We start from the raw sequence: 20827 nt of genomic DNA on the forward strand, positions 1-20827 counted from the left end.
TCCAGTAACCACTTATGGCTTAAAGAATGCTTTTTTTGAATATTTATGATTTAATCACCATATACATTTGGCCATGTTCCTGAGTGATGTTCTTACTACAAACCGTGGGAGAATAGAGGAGAAAAGGCATAAACTGATTAAACTGGAAATGTCGAGATTAAAGTTGACATTTCGTGCTTTTTTTCCCCACTGTGTGCCTTTTTTTTCTCTGTACCCTAATAAGCTTTCATATGACACTCAGACGGTGGGCTACGACTCTCCTTTTCACAGTGACTTTGATATGTGACAACTTCTTTTTTATTTCGGGCGCTGTGCAACTTTGTGAACTTCAGCTTTCAAGTTTCTCCGACACACTATGTCACTCGATCAACTTCCTTTTGTTGTTTCTACCACTGTTTAAACCAACAAATAGACCGTTTTTCCTTGCCTCCACTTGGTATTTGCTGAAATTCTTCTATTTTCCCTTTTGCTTTTGCCATTGTCTTTTCACAGAAAGATGAGCTTAAGGACTATTTATATTTATTTGCATATTCAAAGAGGCGTAATTCTGGGAGAAGTTGGGGTGGGACAGCAGATGCGTGCACGTGCATTACTTTTCACGCTGACCGGGATTTATATAGCAGAAGAACGTGGAAGTTGGCGTTCCCACAGATTTATGCATCTGGATTTTTTTGTGCGTCAAACATTTATGCTTTTGTGCTTACGCCATGTTATAGTGTGAGTTCTATGCATGGCGTTATACATGAGGCCCCAGGTGTGTTAAATTTGGTGTTATCGCTCTGTCATACTGGTCACTGGAAGTTCAGCATGGCACCTCATGGCAAAGAACTCTCTGAGGATCTGGAAAAAAGAATTGTTGCTCTACATAAAGATGGCCTAGGCTATAAGAAGATTGCCAACACCCTGAAACTGAGATGCAGCACAGTGGCCAAGACCATACAGCAGTTTAACAGGACAGGGTCCACTCAGAACAGGCCTCGCCATGGTCGACCAAAGAAGTTGAGTGCACATGCTCAGTGTCATATCCAGAGGTTGTCTTTTGAAAATAGACACATGAGTAGTTGAAGGAGTGGGGGGTCAGCCTGTCAGTGCTCAGAACATACGTCGCACACTGCATCAAATTGGTCTGCATGGCTGTCGTCCCAGAAGGAAGCCTCTTCTAAAGATGATGCACGAGAAAGCCTGCAAACAGTTTGCTGAAGACAAGCAGACTAAGGACATGGATTACTTGAACCATGTCCTGTGGTCTGATGAGACCAAGATAAACTTATTTGGTTCAGATGGTGTCAAGCTTATGTGGTGGCAACCAGGTGATGTGTACAAAGACAAGTATGTCTTGCCTACAGTCAAGCAGGGTGGTGGGAATGTCATGGTTTGGGGCTGCATGAGTGCAGTCGGCACTAGGGAGCTACAGTTCATTGAGTGAACCATGAATGCCAACATCTACTGTGACATACTGAAGTACAGCATGATCCCCTCCCCGCAGGGCAGTATTCCAACTTGATAACGACCCCAAACGCACCTCCAAGATGACCACTGCCTTGCTAAAGAAACTGAGGGTAAAGGTGCTTGACTGGCCAAGCATGCCTCCAGACCTAAACCCTATTGAGCATCTGTGTGGCATCCTCAAACGGAAGGTGGAGGAGTGCAAGGTCTCTAACATCCACCAGCTCCGTGATGTCATCATGGAGGAGTGAAACTCCATGCCCAAGAGAGTTCCAGTGCTGGAAAATAATGATGGCCACACAAAATATTGACACTTTGGGCACAATTTGGACATTTTTCACTTAGGGGTGTACTCACTTTTGTTGCCAGCGGTTTAGACATTAATGGCTGTGTGTTGAGTTATTTTGAGGGGACAGAAAATTTACACTGTTATACAAGCTGTGCACTGACTACTTTACATTGTATCAAAGTGTCATATCTTCAGTGTTGTCCCATAAAAAGATATAATAAAGTATTTACAAAAATGTGAGGGGTGTACTCACTTTTGTGAGATACTGTATAAAAGATAGATAAATGGATTACTAAAGAACTATATACAGCTATAGACAGATTGATAGTACTTTATTTGTCCCAAGGGGAAATTTAGCTTTTCACAGAAGCTCAAAGCCAAGCAAAATGACACCTTTCATTGGCTAACTAAAAAAATTACAAAAAGGGGCCTGAGTTGCCTCGAAAGCTTGCATATTGTAATCTTTTTAGTTAGCCAATAAAAGGTGTAATTTTGCTTGGCTTTTCTCTACATTCATAATGGCTAACATGGTACAACACCCTAGTACTACAGAAGCTCAAGAAATGTCATAACAAACAACAATACCCTCAAACAAATTACAAAAAGCCCTTCCTTATATAGTGCCTCGGTGTTATGCGACCAATCCAGTGTGTCATTAATTTGGACCCCCAAGTACTTGTAGCAGTCCACCACCTCCACATCCACTCCTTGAACAGTGTCTAAGCACAGAGGTTCTATGGTGTAGTAAAGACAATAAGCAGTGCCTTGGTTTTGTTGATGTTAAGTTGCAGACAACTCTTTCTGCACCACGTTCTCCACCTGACTTCTATACTCTGTCTTATCCCGCTTGTCAGTACACCCCATTAGTGCATGATCATTTGTCTCATGATCTGGTATTACATTTGCAGTCTGAAATGTACAGGATGAAGAGGAGAGGAGACTGGACTGTCCCTTGTGATGGTACAGTATTGCTTACAACCACTTCAGAGACATAGTCCTTAAGCCTCCCAAACTGTGGTCTTCCTGACAGATAGTTAATTTTCTCTGATACCTTAGGTTCATCAACCTGAATATTTCTGAGCTCGACCCTTGACAGTGATGGCTGGATGGTATTGAAAACACTTGAAAACTTAAATGTCGGTGTTAAGCCTTGTGAAGCAGATAGATAATTGAATCTTCCACTCCAATCTTTGACAAGTGAAATGGGTTCAAGTAGTGTTTCACTAGAGGACTCATATAGTCCAGGACCATCCTCTCAAAGTTCTTCATGATGTGGGGCATGAGAGCCACTGCTCTGTAGTCGTTACATGAAGACGTGCCTGCCTTATTTAGAAGTGGAACAATACAAGATGTATTGCACAACAGCAGCATTTTCTAGAGCTTCAGTGACAGGCTGAAACAAGTAACAGATAATACCCAAATGTTGGACAGCACAGGCCTTAAGTAGTCATGGACTGATTTCATCTGGTACTATAGTTTTTTCCTGCATGTAGGCTCCTCAGTTTTCTCCTCACTTGGCCATCAGTTATGGACAAGCCTTACTTATAATCAGAGGTGGACTCATCGCTGGCTATACAAGTTGAAGTGGAAGGAGTAAAATATGTGCAGGGAGTTGTTGATAAAGTAGACAAAGTTTGGAGAGATTGTCTCCTGCAAGAAAGTGGTGGTGGAAGGAAAGAAAGCTCTAAATTCAAATACCAATTCATGTCATTTGCCTTAAATGTACTTGTAAGTTTCCATAATCTATTCAGTATTTTAAAACCTCAGCAAAAAACTTTCTTTGTTTTATGAGAACTAGATTTATGGGCAATTCTGTCCTTATGTTTGTATATTAAGCACCCTTAGCTTTACAATAATCATAAAGCTGAAGAGCTTTCTCCCTGTTGCATTATAAAAATGTAATTGTTATATTCAGCCTATGATTTGTCATTCTGACATTTCACTTTTGGCCTGTTGATGTCTTATACTGTATAATTTCTACTGCCTATATCTGTTCTTTTTTTTAAGTACATTCACTGCATTATTTAATTTACTGTCAAATTAAATTGTTGGTGGCACAGTACTGCAGTGTTGTCTAGCAGCTCCTAGTGACTTGGTTTTGAATCCTGACCCAGCCACTATCTGGGTAGAATTCTCCCAATTCTACAGTTTTTTCTTCAAAGTCTTTTCTTCAGACTAATGTGAGGGCATCTGCATGAATGTGTCCTGCAATGGACTTCCACCTTCCACCTCATTTCTGCCCTGTTTGCAATGCTGCAAATAATAATAATAATAATCCAAATTCATCAGCATGTCTACAAGTAACAGAATTCAAAACGCTAATACCTGTAGGAATAAAAGAGTTCTTAAATCTGTTGCTGTTTACCCTTGGAAGCCTAAATCTGCAGCCTTATGGCAACAACTGAAATTTAAAGAAAATAGCATGGCAGGATTGAGTTGGCCTTCTTCCTAAACTGTGAATAGAGAGAGGTCTGCTGCAAACCAATAATTGTACTGCTAATTTTACCAGTGTCAGAGTATTTTATATTCTTAATGCTTTAACATATAAAAGCAAATGTAACAACTAATTCAATTAAAAGACTTGTTTTAGAAATGTTTCAGCCGTAAAAGGGAACAATTACACCATTTAACAAACTCAACAACAGGTCCATGGCTGTCCTCCTCATTTTGTAGATGACTCACAATGACAGTCATCTGCAAATTTCAGGATATATCTGTCCCTGTGTGAACTTCTGCAGTTATTTGTGTATAAGATAACAGAAGAGGAAACAGAGAGCAGCCTTGAGTTAATCCAATGGATAAATTAAGACTATCAGTGAAAAATGTTATAACCCTCACTCTTTGTGTTCTATTGGTTAAAAAGTCCAGAATCCACCCCATCAAGTTAGGGTCCAAACAGAATTTATCAGTTAGTCTGTGAACAAAAATGTGGGGCTGGATTGTATTTAAAGCTGATTAAGAATCTACAGTATACAGCAATCTTGCATGTATTTTGGTCCATCCAGGTGCCCATACAGTAAATTCAAAAGTGTTACTCTGCCCCCCAACCCCTCTGGATGCAAACTGGTAAGAGTTCAGACAAGCCTTGGAATCACATTTGCTTGTTTCTAAAGTCTGGGCATCTGCTGTAAAACCAGAAACATCTGAAGTATCGAGTAAATATTGGAGAGAGTTATACTGCACAGGAATGAAGCAGAAGTCCATTTATTCTGGCTGGACTAGAGTCATTTATTTTTTATTAAGTTGAAGGACATTTCTTACATTATTCAGGTCAAAGAAGAGCTGACTCCTGGCTTCCGTCCTGAGTCTGGTCTTTTGCTGAATAATTTCTGAAGCAAAATCCTGTATCTCAAGCCTTAAATATAACTCATTGAATTTTTCAGCCAGCTGAAATTTAGTTTTAAATGCTTGGCATTATCTTCATTCCATTCCACAGTGAACCCGTGAGTCTGTTCCAGAAAGCCCAATTTCATAATCCTGGATCGCAGAGCGAAGTCTGACTTTACTGTGATTTTGAACCAGCAGATTAGCTTGTTCTAGAGCACCATATTTCAATCAGCTCACACAGTCCCGCATAGGTTGATCCAGATTAACGCATGTTCACGGCAAAATTACAAACTCTTACCGATCAACCATGGAGCATAAGTCTAAGAAACAGAGGGAACAACCTTCATACCAGCAAAGAAAGAGGTGCTGGTGGCAGTGTTTGAAGATTACTGGCATATCCTGCAAAAGAGAGGCAAAGTAAAGGGCGATGGTGTGGAGGACTATCATTGTAATGTGTTAAACAGTTAGCCAGTGAAATCCATGTAAACATTGTGTGGTAAATTGTTGCTTTGTGCAGAATGTACCACTGGCGATATTACTTTACTTGAAATATTATATTCCCTCAAGTAAGCATTGTATTCCATCCATCCATCCATCCATTTTCCAACCCGCTGAATCCGAACATAGGGTCACGGGGGTCTGCTGAAGCCAATCCCAGCCAACACAGGGCACAAGGCAGGGAACCAATCCTGGGCAGGGTGCCAACCCACCGCAGTACTGTATTCCATTTTTGCAATTTTAATATCATCAAAAAAGTGTAGTAAGACCCATGCCATGTAAGTTTTTAGCATTCAAAAGAGTTGTACTAGTCATTACTATAAGAGATGTCAAATGTCATTGTGCCTACATTGAACACTGTATTGTCCAGTAATTACGTGACAAAAGAAAGCAAATGTTATTTATTGTCATGCAAAAAATCTATAACAGAAGACTCACAATGTCCATCCATCCAACCCGCAATATCCTAACTACAGGGTAACGGGGGTCTGCCGGAGCCAATCCCAGCCAACACAGGGTGCAAGGCAGGAAACAAACACCGGGCAGGGAGCCAGCCCACTGCAGGGCACATGCACCTAACCTACATGTCTTTGGACTGTGGGAGGAAACCGGAGTACTCGGAGAAAACCCACACAGACACGGGGAGAACATGCAAACTCCACGCAGGGAGGACCCGGGAGGCGAACCCAGGTCCCCTAACTGCGAGGCAGCAGCGCTACCCACTGTGCCACCGTGCCACCCAACACACAATGTCTGCTCTTAAAATGGTAACTTACAATATTCAAATGTGAGACCCTGGATATTTGGCTTCAACATTTATACAGTAATTACGTGTGTGGCATCTCATACTATTTTAAGAATGGATAAGAGGACACATTGATATTTCAACTGAATATTTGATGTTGTGCATCATTTGGAAAAACCATCACCTAAATGAACTACAATACAATGTAGAAGTAATATTGTTGCCTTATTCCATTATAGAACCCTGAAATGAAACTGCATTAATAAGCATATTGGGTATAAATATCTACTCAAGAGGAGAGTCTTCAGAGTGTTTTGTTTAGAAGGTGAGGGACTATGCAGAAGGGATGAAGGTGGGCAACTTGTTTCACCAATGGGTCTATTATGAGTTATTATTACTTAGATATACCTCAGTTGTTTAAATTTGATTGCCTTACCTTCAACTGTGAGGAATTCCTCTTTGTCTCGGAAAGACAAAGTGTGTGTGTGTGTGTGTGTGTGTGTGTGTTTGAGCAGACCTTGCTTCAGAGTTAAGCACCGTTTTGGGATTGCTTTGCCATTATGTGTGGTATCTCCAATGTTGTGAAGAAAACTGCCCATCCATCCATCCATTTTCCAACCCGCTGAATCCAAGCACAGGGTCACGGGGTTCTGCTGGAGCCAATCCCAGCCAACACAGGGCACAAGGCAGGAACCAATCCCGGGCAGGGTGCCAACCTACCGCAGAGAAAACTGCCCTTTACCAAAAAAAAGAGAAAAAAAAACAGAGGAAAGGCCCATGATTTGTATCGATGTCAGCTCAAAATCATGATGTATGACACTGAACATGCCATGTTTTACAAGGTTGTTCGGATATATTAAGGACTTGAATGTGAAACAGTAATGTTCATGCACACCCTTCTTTGGGCAGGCTAAAATGTCTGATCATGGTCTGATAACTTTTTTCTGAATTTGCTGTAGAAGTTGTGCTTCTGTGTCAACTGTTTGTTCAGGAATCAGGGATTGGCATTTCTGAAGGGATATTTACAGACTGTGATCTTATGATTGTATGCTCTACTCCTTAGCTATTGAGGTTGCAAATGTTTCACCTCTATGTAGAACCTCCTGTTTTGCAGCTTAGTTTCAGAGTATTGGTTGTCCCAGTAACTGATCTGGATTTCATCAAATCTTTATTTCTGGAACAGGCAAATCCTGAGCCTGTTCCAAAAAGCAGGATTAGGGATTTATCTGCATCTTTGGCTTCATGGATCAATTAATTTTGGCTTAATGTGTCCTAAAAATGAAGATTATCTTAAGCCAGGTTTTCTGGAATGGAATTAGTGAGAGTTTCATAGATTTTAATCAGATTTTGCACCAATCCTTTTTCTGGAACAGACTTGTTCTTATATTTCAGCTTTGCTTGCTTTATTTAATTATTCACTTCCTTCATATTTCTTTCTGTTCAGTTAATGTAAAATGTTGAAATACCCTGATTTTTCTGGTTATAAATTCTTATAACTCTCTGGTAATCCATGACTTGTTGTTAGGATATATGTTGATGGATTATGGCGTCCTCACAGAATTTGATGTAACTGCTTACAGTGTCGGTCAGTTTATCAACATCAGCAACGGATTCTTGAAAAATGGTCCAGTCAGTACGTTGAAAACAGCCACGCAAGCACTTAACAGATTCCTTGTCTCAGATTTTTGTCTGTTTATTGTCTGTTTTTTAATTTTTTTTTTTTTTGTTCAGATGAACCCAATGCCTTTCAGCGCCTTTAATGTTCTCATAGCACTGATCAAGCACTCTGTTGTGATGAGTTGAGCAAGTGACATACTGGTTAAGATTACACAGTGTTTTGTTCAGTGAACACTGCTTAAAATCACCCAAAATAAAATTAGGAGATATAGAGATTCAACCCTGTTTATCACTCTGAAAATAGTGTTAGCTGCTTTGCTCACTGCCACACTTGGGTGTTAATGTTAGGCAGCCAGACACTAAACAAATACCACGATGACGTAAATAGGCACCACAGTGCGACAGGAGAGCATTTTGTTCAATTATCTGTTTAGTTTAGTAGTTAATTTCCTCCTTTGTTCATTCTTATTTTGTGTGTATTATTTAAAATAACATACTAATATCATATGCGGTATCATTGTACTTTTTGGCATTATTCTGTGTTTACGAGATGCTTATGAAATACTGTTTTATTTTTATTGTCTCCACATTCAAATGCCATTTTTAGACATTTTAGACATGTTGGGTGTAGCCTTTGCAGTGTAGGATTTCATTGCTATTCACTACAAACTTTTTAATGGGCTGTCCCCTGTGTGAGAATCACACCTAGCCCCATGAAACTACTGCCCCTCTCTCTTTCTCTTTCTGGGGAAACAAGGTGCTCACATATCCAGAGGTCATCTTTTTTTTTTTTGTCAGCACTTTTCCAGTTGCTAGGAGTTGCCCGTCTTCTAGCTTACTAGGAAAATATTACTGACTTTATCCCAGGACACTATATTCAGTCTTTATTGCTCTGCTGCTCACAGAACAATTGCTTCTGGGACACCATGCACCGAGGCAGAACATACCAGTTACTAGTGATACTCTGTGCAGAGGAGCTTTCCATCTGCCAGTCTGCTGCTGGTTCCTCACTCTTCATTGTCACTGTCTGGTCTTAGCCCTGTCATCTATTACTCTTATGTCTTCTTTGATCTTAGTTACATCTTGTCAGCTGGGAAAATCATTACAAGATGATTGTTCATTCACTGGTTTAGATATAAGCTTTAAAATAAATTTTAGTTTGTATAATAGTGAGAGCACAAAACTAGGAAGTTTAGAAAAAAATAATTGGGCTTTGAGGAAAGCTTTTTAAAAATTTCAAATGATGTGCACATATGTCAATTATTCTTCTTTGCTTGAAAGAGGGCATCTTGAAATATATAGAGCGTTTACTTTTACTTTTTTCTCTCATTTACTCTGACAGTAGGGTCATAAGAGCAAAATGAATAAGCAGATTATTTAGTCATTCTCAAGTTTTTGAACTTAATTTTCAATTTCAGTTGAACTAAAGCCTATCTTGGCAGCAACAAGCATAAGGCACAACAACAACAACAATATTTATTTCTATAGCACATTTTCATACAAATGCTGTAGTTTAACAAGATGAAGAAAGAAATGTTTATTAAAAAACAAAAGTAAGATTAGGCAATACTGCGTAGCAAAGCATAAAGGAAGGTTGATGGCCGGAAGTAGAGAAAAAAGAAAAAAACTCCAGATGGAGCAGAGAAAAAAAAACAAAATCTGCAGGGGTTCCAAGGCCACAAGACTGCCCAGCTCCCAATGGGCCTTGTATCTAACATAAATAATCTAAATCAGTCCTCATGGTTCTCAGGCTTCACGTGAAAGACTTTGATGATGATGGTCATGTGGACATCTGGGGTACTGCCTTCAGTCCATCAGTGTATGGACTGCAAGGTGCCTTGATCAGGTGGTGGTGGCGCAGATCGCCATCACAGAAAAAACAGAAAAAGAACAGCAGAGAAAAGTAGGGATTAGTACTGATTGTGGAGCCATGAAGAAAATGATAATTCAATGCATATATAGTTTATCAGGGGTACACTAAAATGTAACTATGAGAAAGCCATGTTAAAATAATGGGTTTTAGCAGTTTTTTAAAATGTTCCACTGTATTAGCCTGGCAAATTTCTATGTGTAAACTATTCCAGATTTTAGCTGCATAACAGCAGAAGGCTGCCTTACTGCTTCTTTTAAGTTTAGCTCTTGGAATTATAAGCAGACCCTCATTTGAAGATCTAGGGTTATGATCTGGAGTGTAAGGTGACAGGCATTGCAAAATATGGGACGGAGATTATTTAACGCTTTGTAAACCATTCGCAGTACTTTAAAGTCAATTCTGAATGGCATGGGTAACCAATGTAATGACATCAAAATGTGCTCAGATTTACTTTTCCTAGTTAAGATTCTGGCAGATGCATTCTGCACTAGTTGCAACAGATTGATGTCTTTCTTGGGTAGTATTTAGATGAGTGTGTTACAGTAATCTAGTCAACTAAAAACAAAAGCGTGAACTAATTTTTCAGTTTCTTATAAAGGTATAAGGGATATAACTTTTGCTATATTTCTTAAGTGAAAAAACCCTGTCATGGTAATCTGATTAATATGTGATTTAAAATGTAGGTCAGAGTTCGCTACAGAGTTATCATATCCTTGCAAGGCATTATGGAAAGGATTTTGATCGAATTAATTAGTCAATATAGACAAATTACCTTACAGATGTTTTCAGAGATGACCCTGGTGCCAAATCTATTAGGATGCAGATCACCTCGCCTGAAGAAACACGGCCTCTCCCACAAGAGATCCCAGTTGTCCATGAATCTGATGTTTTGTCCCTCACAGAAGCCTTTCAACCAGTTGTTTAATGCCAGCAGATAACTGTAGTATTGATCCAATCTTCTAGCCAGAGATAAGGGACCTGAAATAAAGGTTCTTGCAGCTGGGGTCCTATCCTTTGTGGCATTAATAAGTGCTATGAAATCCACCTTAAGAACTACCGACTGTCAGTATCACATGTAGTTTACCCTGGAATGTATTACGATGGTCCCGACTGCCCTGTCCTTGTGCCTCTCGACGAGTCTCGGCATGGTGGGGGAGCAGAGAGGGTCGGACCAGTTCTGGATGGAGATGCTTGCCTGGGCAGATGGAGGTGATTTAGCCTTAAACCCCCACCTGCATAGCTGAAACAGGCCATTCCCTCCTTGTCGTCGTTATCACCTCTAAGGGGCAGGGGGGTAATACTCATTTGAAAGTGAGCAGCACAGCGTGTAGTGAAAGTTTCTGAATCATGATGAGCTTTGACAATTTCGGCTGCTGGAGAGGACTCTTTCAGCAGGCAAGTCTTCAGTTCCCTTAGGTGTGTCTGTTTGGTTAGGAATTACTGAAAATCGGGTTCTCGAGAATCCAGAGTTCTTTGACAATGCACTACATCTCACTGTTAGCCATTGCCTACTTCCACTTCTGCTTTGTGCCCTAGGAAAGAAAGAGAGGGAGAGACAGAAAGTCACTGAACATTGACAGCATTCCTATCGACCAAAGAATTAACTAAATCTCACACCAACATTTGCTCCTACTTAACAAGATTGAATTTGCCAGCCAGTCTTTGGATTGTAGGAGATAACTGGAGTAAAGTAAATGATGCTCACAGACATGCAGGGAATGCGGTCAACCTTCACATAGGCAGTGATTCAAACAAAGGTCTCTGTAGCTCTAAGGAAATCATTGCTACATTCTTTTTTACATTTTAGTTAATTTAAAGTAATTACAATTTAACCAGAAGTAGTGATTAAACTCTCAGAACTCCATAGAACTCCATAGTAAATAATTGTGATAATGGTTCTATATTTTCCACATTATCTCCACCTTAATGAAAAGCCAACAATGCTTTTTGAGTAATAACAACATACAGTATATTTTCTGTGTTAATGAATACAAAGAGAGTATAAGAAACACAACTATTACAAAACCAAAACACACACTTTTGTATTTTTAGATCTTCTAAGCAGTAATTGAGTGTCCTGACTATCAGAGAAACACATTAGCTAACATTTTCCTCATCACACACTCCCTAAATTTTCAACTTTCTTCTCACATTTAATTTTTCTCTGTTTTGTCGCCATTCCTACTGCAAAGTATATCTCAATCGATCGTCCTTTTTGAGCTGCATTCATAGCTCTTCTTGGAGTGGGTTTCACTAGTACATCTTGTTAGCCTGACATATTTTCTAATTTATAAAAAATAACCATAAACTGCAGAGATTTTAAGTTTGAAGCTCTGTATTTATTATAGTCTGTCAGAAAATGTGAAGAATGACGCATTGGTCTTTGTGCAAACCCTTGGACTATCACTGACATAGTGCATCATGAAAAATCATTTTTTGCATTTTTGTATCACTAGTTTATCATTCCAATAATGACAGAATGCTATATCTTTAGCTACTAAACCTTGTTTTTATAGCTTTGTTCTCTTCAACCTCTCCAGGGACAACTTCAGCAATTCTTTTTAACTATGGTGATGAATGTTATCTTATTAGATAGATAGATAGATAGATAGATAGATAGATAGATAGATAGATAGAAAGATAGATAGATAGATAGATAGATAGATAGATAGATAGATACTTTATTAATCCCAAGGGGAAATTCACAAATTTATTATTTAATTTTATTATTATTTAATATTATTAATATTAGTATCATCTTATATTAAAAAGGAAATTGTTGCACTTTTCTGAAGATCATTACATGTAACAAATGTGACAGTCAGTCAGTCAGTCATTCCCAACCCACTATATCCTAACGCAGGCTCAAGAGGGTCTGCTGGAGCCAATCCCAGCCAGCACAGGGTGCAAGGCAGGAACAAATCCCCGGGCAGGGTGCCAGCCCACCGCAGGGCACACACACAAACACCAAGCACACACTAGGGACAATTTGGGATCGGCAATGCACCTAACCTGCATGTCTTTGGACTGTGGGAGGAAACCCACTCAGACATGGGGAGAACATGCAAACTCCACGCAGGGAGGACCCAGGAAGCTAACCCAGGTCTCTTTACTGCGAGGCAGCAGCACTACCACTGTGCCACCATGCCACCCCCAAATGTGACAGTTAAGTAAAATTTATGATGACATATGAAACATAATCCAGCAACCTAGAAAGTCTAATTTTGCAGAAATGTTTCAAATGTTTATACAACATCAGTATTAGTGAAATGTGTCTGAATGGACTCTTAGACCTTTTGCTGTGGGGATACTGTAACCCTCACATGGATATTTATCACCATCACCTGCCACCTTTAATAATCCAGCCAGCCGCAGTGAAAGTGCTGGGATTGGCAAGGGAAGCAAGAAATGAAACTGAGGTGGAGATGGTTTAATATTATTTTAGTATCTTCTGTTCAAGTTGTTCATTGTGGACTCTTCATTATTAATGACTCATTCAGGTTCTGTGGAGCAAAAAAGTTTAATAATTTGTATTACTGAAATGGTCTTATTATTGCTTAAAATAAAGTTGATTTTGTCCAAAAAACAACCCTACATCTAAAAAAGGAGTCCACAAAGGATTATTTTGTGGATTTATTTTGCCTCATTTATAGCATTTTTGTGTCACAATTAAAACAATTAATCTGAAGTAAATACGAGGCAACGAGGCATTCCTTCTAATTTAGCATTTCTTTTCACAGAAACTGATAATAGCAGTAGGCATTTTGTCTGGATAGACATAAGTATGACCTGGAGCAGCGCACAGAACTACTGTCAAGTGTACTACACAGACCTGGCCAGCATTAGAAATGAGAGTGAAAATAATGCAGCAATGCAGAAAACACAAAACATTACCTCCTGGATTGGTCTGTTCAACAACCCCTGGAAGTGGTCTGATGGGCAGGACTTCACATTTCAAAACTGGACACTTCAACAAGCAAACATATATCAAAACAATGAAACCTGTGTCAAAGTAACAAACAATGGAGACTGGAAGGCAATTGATTGTAATACTCAGGAGCCCTTCATCTGCTCAGACAGTAAGGTTCTTTGCTTTTTGAAAGTTAAAATGTTATTTTGCACATATATTTAAAAAAGTTAACAGGTGATCTCATGTTAAATCACATAAATGGAAAACTGTATTAATTAATTTCACTCTTATACTGTAGTGCATACCTCAAATGTGTACTACAGTGTATAAAATGAAACAACTCATTGATTGTTCTTGCCATATAAGGTATGTGTGATTTCAGTCAGAGGGGGCCCTTAAAAGATTTATAAAAATAGTCACAACTCTTAGCATTTTAAAATGTATTACACTCATTTTTTTTAATACTAATGATAAATACCTGAAAAAACACTCTTTAGATCTTAAGACATAATTTTGAACTGAACTGGCTAATGATCAGAATACCATAAATCAAAATAGTTTCAGTCCCCTTTATTTGTAAGTGTTGTATATAAATACATAAAAATAGACAACCGAATGCAATCATGAATTATGATCAATCAAGGATGAAATATGACAGGTTTACAGTTTTTAAATCTATGTTTTGTCTCAAATGCAAATTCAAAATACAGTTAGCTGTAATGACACGATTTTGTCTTGCCAAATCATTTGTAATACATTATATACAGTAGTAAGTATGAATAATCTCTTACCTTTAATGGGTGAGAGTGTTTTTAATGTTGAAGTCCTGAGCATTCACACGCTCTTGAAATACATTTCTCTCTGTACCTCTTCATGTTTTCTATCAAGGCTCGGTCTGCACTGTAGTGGACACGTGGTGGTGCTGCATCATGGATCCAGTTTCTTTTGTTCCAATTCCACACTTGGTTGTTGTCTGTGTATCTTGCACTTTTTCCCTGTGTCTTTCCCTTCAATAACCCCAAGATGGTTGACTGGTGATTCCAAATGGATCCTTGTGCTGGATTGGCTGGTGGGACAAGCTGCAATCCACCTTCCCAAAAGAACCCTGAATTGGATTAAATAAGTTTGAGAATTGGATAGCAATGACTGCATCTCACTGAAAAAAGTATTTTTCAAAATGGCTTTGAAATGCATTATATAGCACCTTTTAGAATGATCCATATACCCTTGTGTTTACCATAGAGGAATTATTTCCTATTGAGAGAAAAGATTTACTGTTGGAAGTCAAAAACATTTAAGATACTTAACCAATTTATTCTGATACATCACAAATATTTTACATTCCAAGATAGCTTACTGACTTTTAATATTTTCAAAAATTACAGAATGGTCAGGTTTTTGCCAGTTCTAGAAGAGTAACAACTCTTATTGTTCGCCCATTCAACTTTATTTTTGAACTAACTGATCGTTACTTTATATAGCACCTTTGACAGTATTAGCGGAAGCACTTAAAGCAACCAACACCTTTACACCGAAGGGGAAGAACTGATACCAGAATCAGACAAATAAGTACAGCAATCAAGTGAATACTTTAATTTTGTGTATTACCTTTCAGGACAAAGACTATAACAGAATGGGTTTGATCTTTGGCAATAAAATAGTAGAAGCTAAACTTTTGTACCTGTTACAAAAGAATGGGGCTAAGTATAATTTAAACAAATATTTTTCTAAGTTTATAGGGCCATTACTGTTATGTGCAAGAGAGCACAGTGAAATTCTTATTTGTGTGTTCCAATCATCATGCCACACATCACCAGTCTCTGGTGCAATGATTGGTGAATACACTTTGTATCTGCTCCTGACCGTTTTCTCCTGGTACAGATGAGACCACGCTCCGACTGATGTTTAAAGAGTATTTATTTGCTCTCTCTCTCTCTCTCTTTTTACAGCTCTCAAACACCATAAAAAACTAAAATAAAATAAAGCTACTAAATTAAACAATTAATGAATTACACAGGTGTAAGGCTAACAAATTAAAATATACCGTGTGCACTTTCTGACCAGAAATTCAGGAGTCTCTATTACAGTCTCTCTGATACTTCACTTATTACTATCTTATTAAAACTTAACAGCTCAGCGTCCATTAAGAGTGTCACTATGTGCCACCAATGAACCTTATCATGTGACCACTGCGCCCTTCCGTTCAGACCAGCTTTGTAAACTTATGTACAAATACATTGAGATTATAAAATAAATAAAATTACAATTGGGCGGCACGGTGGCGCAGTGGGTAGCCTGCTGCCTTGCAGTTGGGAGATCTGGGGACCCGGGTTCGATTCCCGGGTCCTCCCTGCGTGGAGTTTGCATGTTCTCCCCGTGTCTGCGTGGGTGTGCTCCGGTTTCCTCCCACAGTCCAAAGACATGCAGGTTAGGTGGATTGGCGATTCTAAATTGGCCCTAGTGTGTGCTTGGTGTGTGGGTGTGTTTGTGTGTGTCCTGCGGTGGGTTGGCACCCTGCCCAGGATTGTTTCCTGCCTTGTGCCCTGTGTTGGCTGGGATTGGCTCCAGCAGACCCCCGCGACCCTGTGTTCGGATTCAGCGGGTTGGAAAATGGATGGATAAAATTACAATTAGAAAAGCAATTGTTATCAACAATAAGATTGCACCACAACTATTATGATATACAATATAATTTACAAAATATATTTTACAAATTCAAACATCAAATTTACATATATATATATATATATACACACATATTTTGCGACAGCTACACACTTTATATGGAAAAAACAAATATAATTATGATACTGTAAGATGAGAGGATTTAAACACATGGCAGCTTCTTATCCAAGACATGTTTATTGGGGATATCTTTTTTAAGATAAAACATTGTAAGGATTGTGACATAATGCTGGAGCGTCATACAGTAGATACTCCAGTGCAGGCAGTAAAGTTAATAATCCATTTTAAAATAATATAGAAAGAGCAAGTTTGCATTTCAATACTGTTGTCCTGGGAGATTTTAATTACCCAAATGTATGCTTAGAGAACCCACTGATAGAGGATGTAATAGAAAAAAGAATAGAAAAGGTAACTAATGATTGTCTAAGTATCCACAAGAAGACAATACTGTCTTATTTTCATATTCTGCAAAAGCTAAGAAAGAATATGCAATATGCAAAATAGGTTACTGAACCCTTAAAAACAATTGGATAAAAACAAATATTTCTCAGCATTTTGTCAGAGCAAATTAAAAAACATCTGAAAAAATAACAAATTCTAAACAGTCAAAAAAAAACCCTTAAAGAGGCAGCTTGTTGTGGTGGTTGAGAAGCAGCAAGGTAGATTTTATATTTTAAGTTTATCCATCCATCCATTTTCCAACCAGCTGAATCCAAACACAGGGTCACAGGGGTCTGCTGGAGCCAATCCCAGTCAACACAGGGCACAAGGCAGGAAACAATCCCAGGCAGGGTGCCAAGCCACCGCAGTATTTTAAGTTTATATGATACCAAATCATTTTATACCTAAATTTCAAATCAGCAGGATGACTTATAGATTTCCATAGAAGTTGAGTAACTATCTTTGTAACTCCTTTAAAAGACAGCCATTCTAACTACAGTCCAATGACTGGGGTGCCCAACTCAACCCAGGGGATCACAGTGGCTACAGTTTTTCATTTTAACAAATTTCCAGTTTTAGTTGCTAATTGACTTCATTTAATTAATTTGTTATTTAACAGTCTGATCTCAGAGCATTGTCGATCTTGGAATGCCTCAGAGGCTGGAGGTTTTTGTTCCAATCCGATTGCTTCATGAGAACTAATTTATTCCTGATGAAGCACTTATTGCTCAAGTGACATTTTTGTGCTTCATTTTAGTTATTTTGTTTGTTAAGATTTTGAACCCTTAATTGCTTTAGTCTTAAATTTCTGAATTCACTGTTTTAAATTGTCCCTTATTAGCAATTAGATGCAATTTTAGGCTTTAAATCATTTGGTTGATATGCATAGAAAGGAAAAAAACTGCAATTTAAGAATGGGCAGACATTGCAGAGTTAAAACTCTAACAAGCCATGAAATTAAATAAGATCTGTTATTGGCAAGGCTTGTTTTCTAATTAAGCAACTGGGTTGGAACAAAAACCTGCAGCCACTGCAGCCCTCTACACTGATCACCTTTGGCTTACACAATAAATGTGGCAGGAACACAATCCCCTTTTTCTTTCTATGACTCAGATTCATTAAAAGTGTAACTCTTTTGGATCGGACCAAAGTTAACACTAACAAGTGTCAATTCTTTCAAAGGGAATGGTCACTGAGAAACCAGTAAGTTGAATAGTTATATAAATTGATTACCACAATCTTACATGAAGAGTCCACCCTTTGTGTTTTCACTGGGAAGACACATTTAGGGAGATGCACTGTTTCTGTAAAGCAGCGATGCAGTTAGAGATGGGGAATCAAGAAGAATGAAATGGTAGCTTTAATACTAATCCCCATAACATGAGAAATGGTGACTAAATTTGTGCTTATGTCCTGTGCTTTATTACCTGCTCTAATAAATGACTTCTGCCATCTAGTCAACCATGTAAGGGGACTGATGGGAGTTTTATTATTTTGTCTAGGATATCTATACCATGTTTTTATCAGCCTCCTGTTTATATGAGCCTCAAAAAACCTGAAAGGAAAGAAGAAAACACAACAAAGAGAAAGAACTTTGTATGATATCGGGTCAACTCTGGTGTGACCAGGGCAAAGAAATAAATTGGATTCATAAGATACCAATCTTTTATTTTCTCAAATAAACTGAATTGTAGAATGAGCTGTTAATAACAGTACAATTTTGATTTTTAAATATATTTTACTATTTTTGCAGCTATCATGAATGTCATCTTTATAAATAAAACTTCAACTTGGGAAGAAGCTATGGATTACTGCAGAGAAAGGAATTCTGATCTCATCAGTATCTCATCTCAGGTGGAGCAGGACGCAATAGCTGCACTGGTGAACACCACCAATTCAACCAATGTGTGGCTGGGGCTGAGGCAGAGCCGCCTGTTTGGATTCTGGTTCTGGATTGATGAAAAGCCTTTGAGTTATGAGAATTGGGTCCATGGACCTCCCTCACAGCTCCCTGCCTCCAGCCCCTGTGCCGCTATGTCTCAACAAAACAATTTCAGTTGGATTAATGTTTCTTGTTCAGACACATACTCATTCATTTGTAGATATAAATAAAACATAATATCTGCTTGCAGTGCTTTTATTATTATTTACTTTTACATAAACAGCTTTTGCCAATATTTTACTCTGTTGTTGAACCCGGTTTGAGGTGTCATCTCAAGGAAGAGATACATTAGTGAGTGTGAGTGACAATGTGGCCTGCATTAGAATGGCATTCAATATGGGGATGGCATCTGTTTCCAACACTTATGTTAAACATGGCACTGGGTGAAGGATGCCCGAATGGTAATGAATGAACAGATATTATACTTGGAATAGTTTTGCTAAAAGAGTTATAAAGATTAATAAATATATAGCTAAATATGTATAGCCTTGTATTCAAATAGTGCATTCTCATGTGCCATTTATGTATACCCTATCTGAGCAAATACTTAATAAACCATATTTAAATTGATCATGTCTGTCATGTATTTGAGAAATTAATTAAATGATATATTTCCTGTGGTTTCTATTGACAGAAAAGGGCATTTGTATTATGTTTTTAGTATATTCATTATATTATTGGTGTCATATTTTGAATCACTGTTTTTAGTGAAATTACATTACAACATTCGTATCTCTTAAAAAGAAGTATAAATCTCATTTCAGAGTAACATATTTGAACTAATTATAATATTTTTACTGGCTGTTTTGAAAATAGGCCTATTATATTATATTAGAGACCTTTCTTCTGAACTATAATTCCTTTCACCCTTCTGGTACATATATTAAATTATTACACTAAGTAAAAAAAATGTAATACATTAGAATAGGTCAAACTATAACACTGAAATGTAATTAAATTCTACAGCCTGAACCAGAGAAGATAACAACCATTTAAAAGCAATTTATTCGTAATGACTAATAATGATTAGTTCTATAATGATTAAGGCTGCAAGATGGCACGTGCTTCCAGAAAGGGACACAGCATTATGAAACAAGGAGTGTTAACTTTATATGGAATGCTTGCTCTTCACTTATAACTGACTACTCGATCAGTGACAGTATCATAAGTGAACACAATGCTATTTAAACTAGGCACCAACAAATACTGTTTTGTGCAGAATGATTTAAGTAACTTTAAATATAAAATGGAATAAGGTAGCGGGCATATTGGCATGTGTGCTGTAGGAATGACAGCAGTGATGGGTTTATTACACCGGATAGTCTCACAGGTGTATTGAGAATGGGTCATGACCCAAAAAAGACGTACCCTGTAGTGATCCTGTAAAAAAAAAGACTCCAACAAGAACTGAAGCAAGAAGAATAAAATATGGATATATTCAGTCAACTAATCAGTATTCGAAATCGAATTCAGTAGTGTAGCTGAGAACTGCATATCAGGAGACACAAGTACATTATTATGGATGGGGAATGGCAAGTGTTTGCTTTGCCAGTTTGTATCACTCTTGAGAAAAAGAATGGACTTTGATGAAGGTCTCTGTCCTGGAGGATGTGGTATGGAGCTGCAGAAAGAAAAGGGTTGGAGCCAGGGGTGAACTGGCCATTGGTAGATGCAGAATTTTTAAGTGGACCACCAGCTGCATTGGCCTTTACACTGCATTATATAAAAAATGAATTAAAAATAGTAATTTAAACAACAAAGTGTATCTTTAAGTTCATAAAAATATAAATACATATTCAAATATACATATAATAACAAGAGTTCCAACTTAAAATATCTGATGGCTGACAGAGAAACATGGGTCAGAAAAAATAAATAGTGGTGCAGAAAAGCAAGAGATCAAGAAATTTCCAAAATCTGCAATTAGATGCATCAGAATGTATAAAAATAACCAACCTATTCCCTACAACACCTTTCCTATACATCCAGACACGTAGGTACACTGCATTATACAGCCTGTAATTAAAACAAAAGTTTAGTAGAGACACAAGCAG

General features: G+C 38.1%; 1 protein-coding gene across 1 annotated transcript in view; it reads left to right on the forward strand.

The window, feature by feature from the left end:
- Positions 1–19343, forward strand: part of LOC114645778 (macrophage mannose receptor 1-like) — a 414797-nt gene extending 395454 nt beyond the window's left edge. The window contains exons 9-11 of the mRNA XM_051922129.1: positions 7831–7938; positions 13536–13874; positions 18585–19343. Of these exons, the coding sequence (XP_051778089.1) occupies positions 7831–7938; positions 13536–13874; positions 18585–18943 (806 nt within the window). The 3' untranslated portion in view covers positions 18944–19343. The remainder of the gene's footprint in view (positions 1–7830; positions 7939–13535; positions 13875–18584) is intronic.
- Positions 19344–20827: the final 1484 nt, after the last annotated feature.

The sequence above is a fragment of the Erpetoichthys calabaricus genome, chromosome 1 (assembly GCF_900747795.2).
Source record: "Erpetoichthys calabaricus chromosome 1, fErpCal1.3, whole genome shotgun sequence".
Taxonomy (NCBI): domain Eukaryota; kingdom Metazoa; phylum Chordata; class Cladistia; order Polypteriformes; family Polypteridae; genus Erpetoichthys; species Erpetoichthys calabaricus.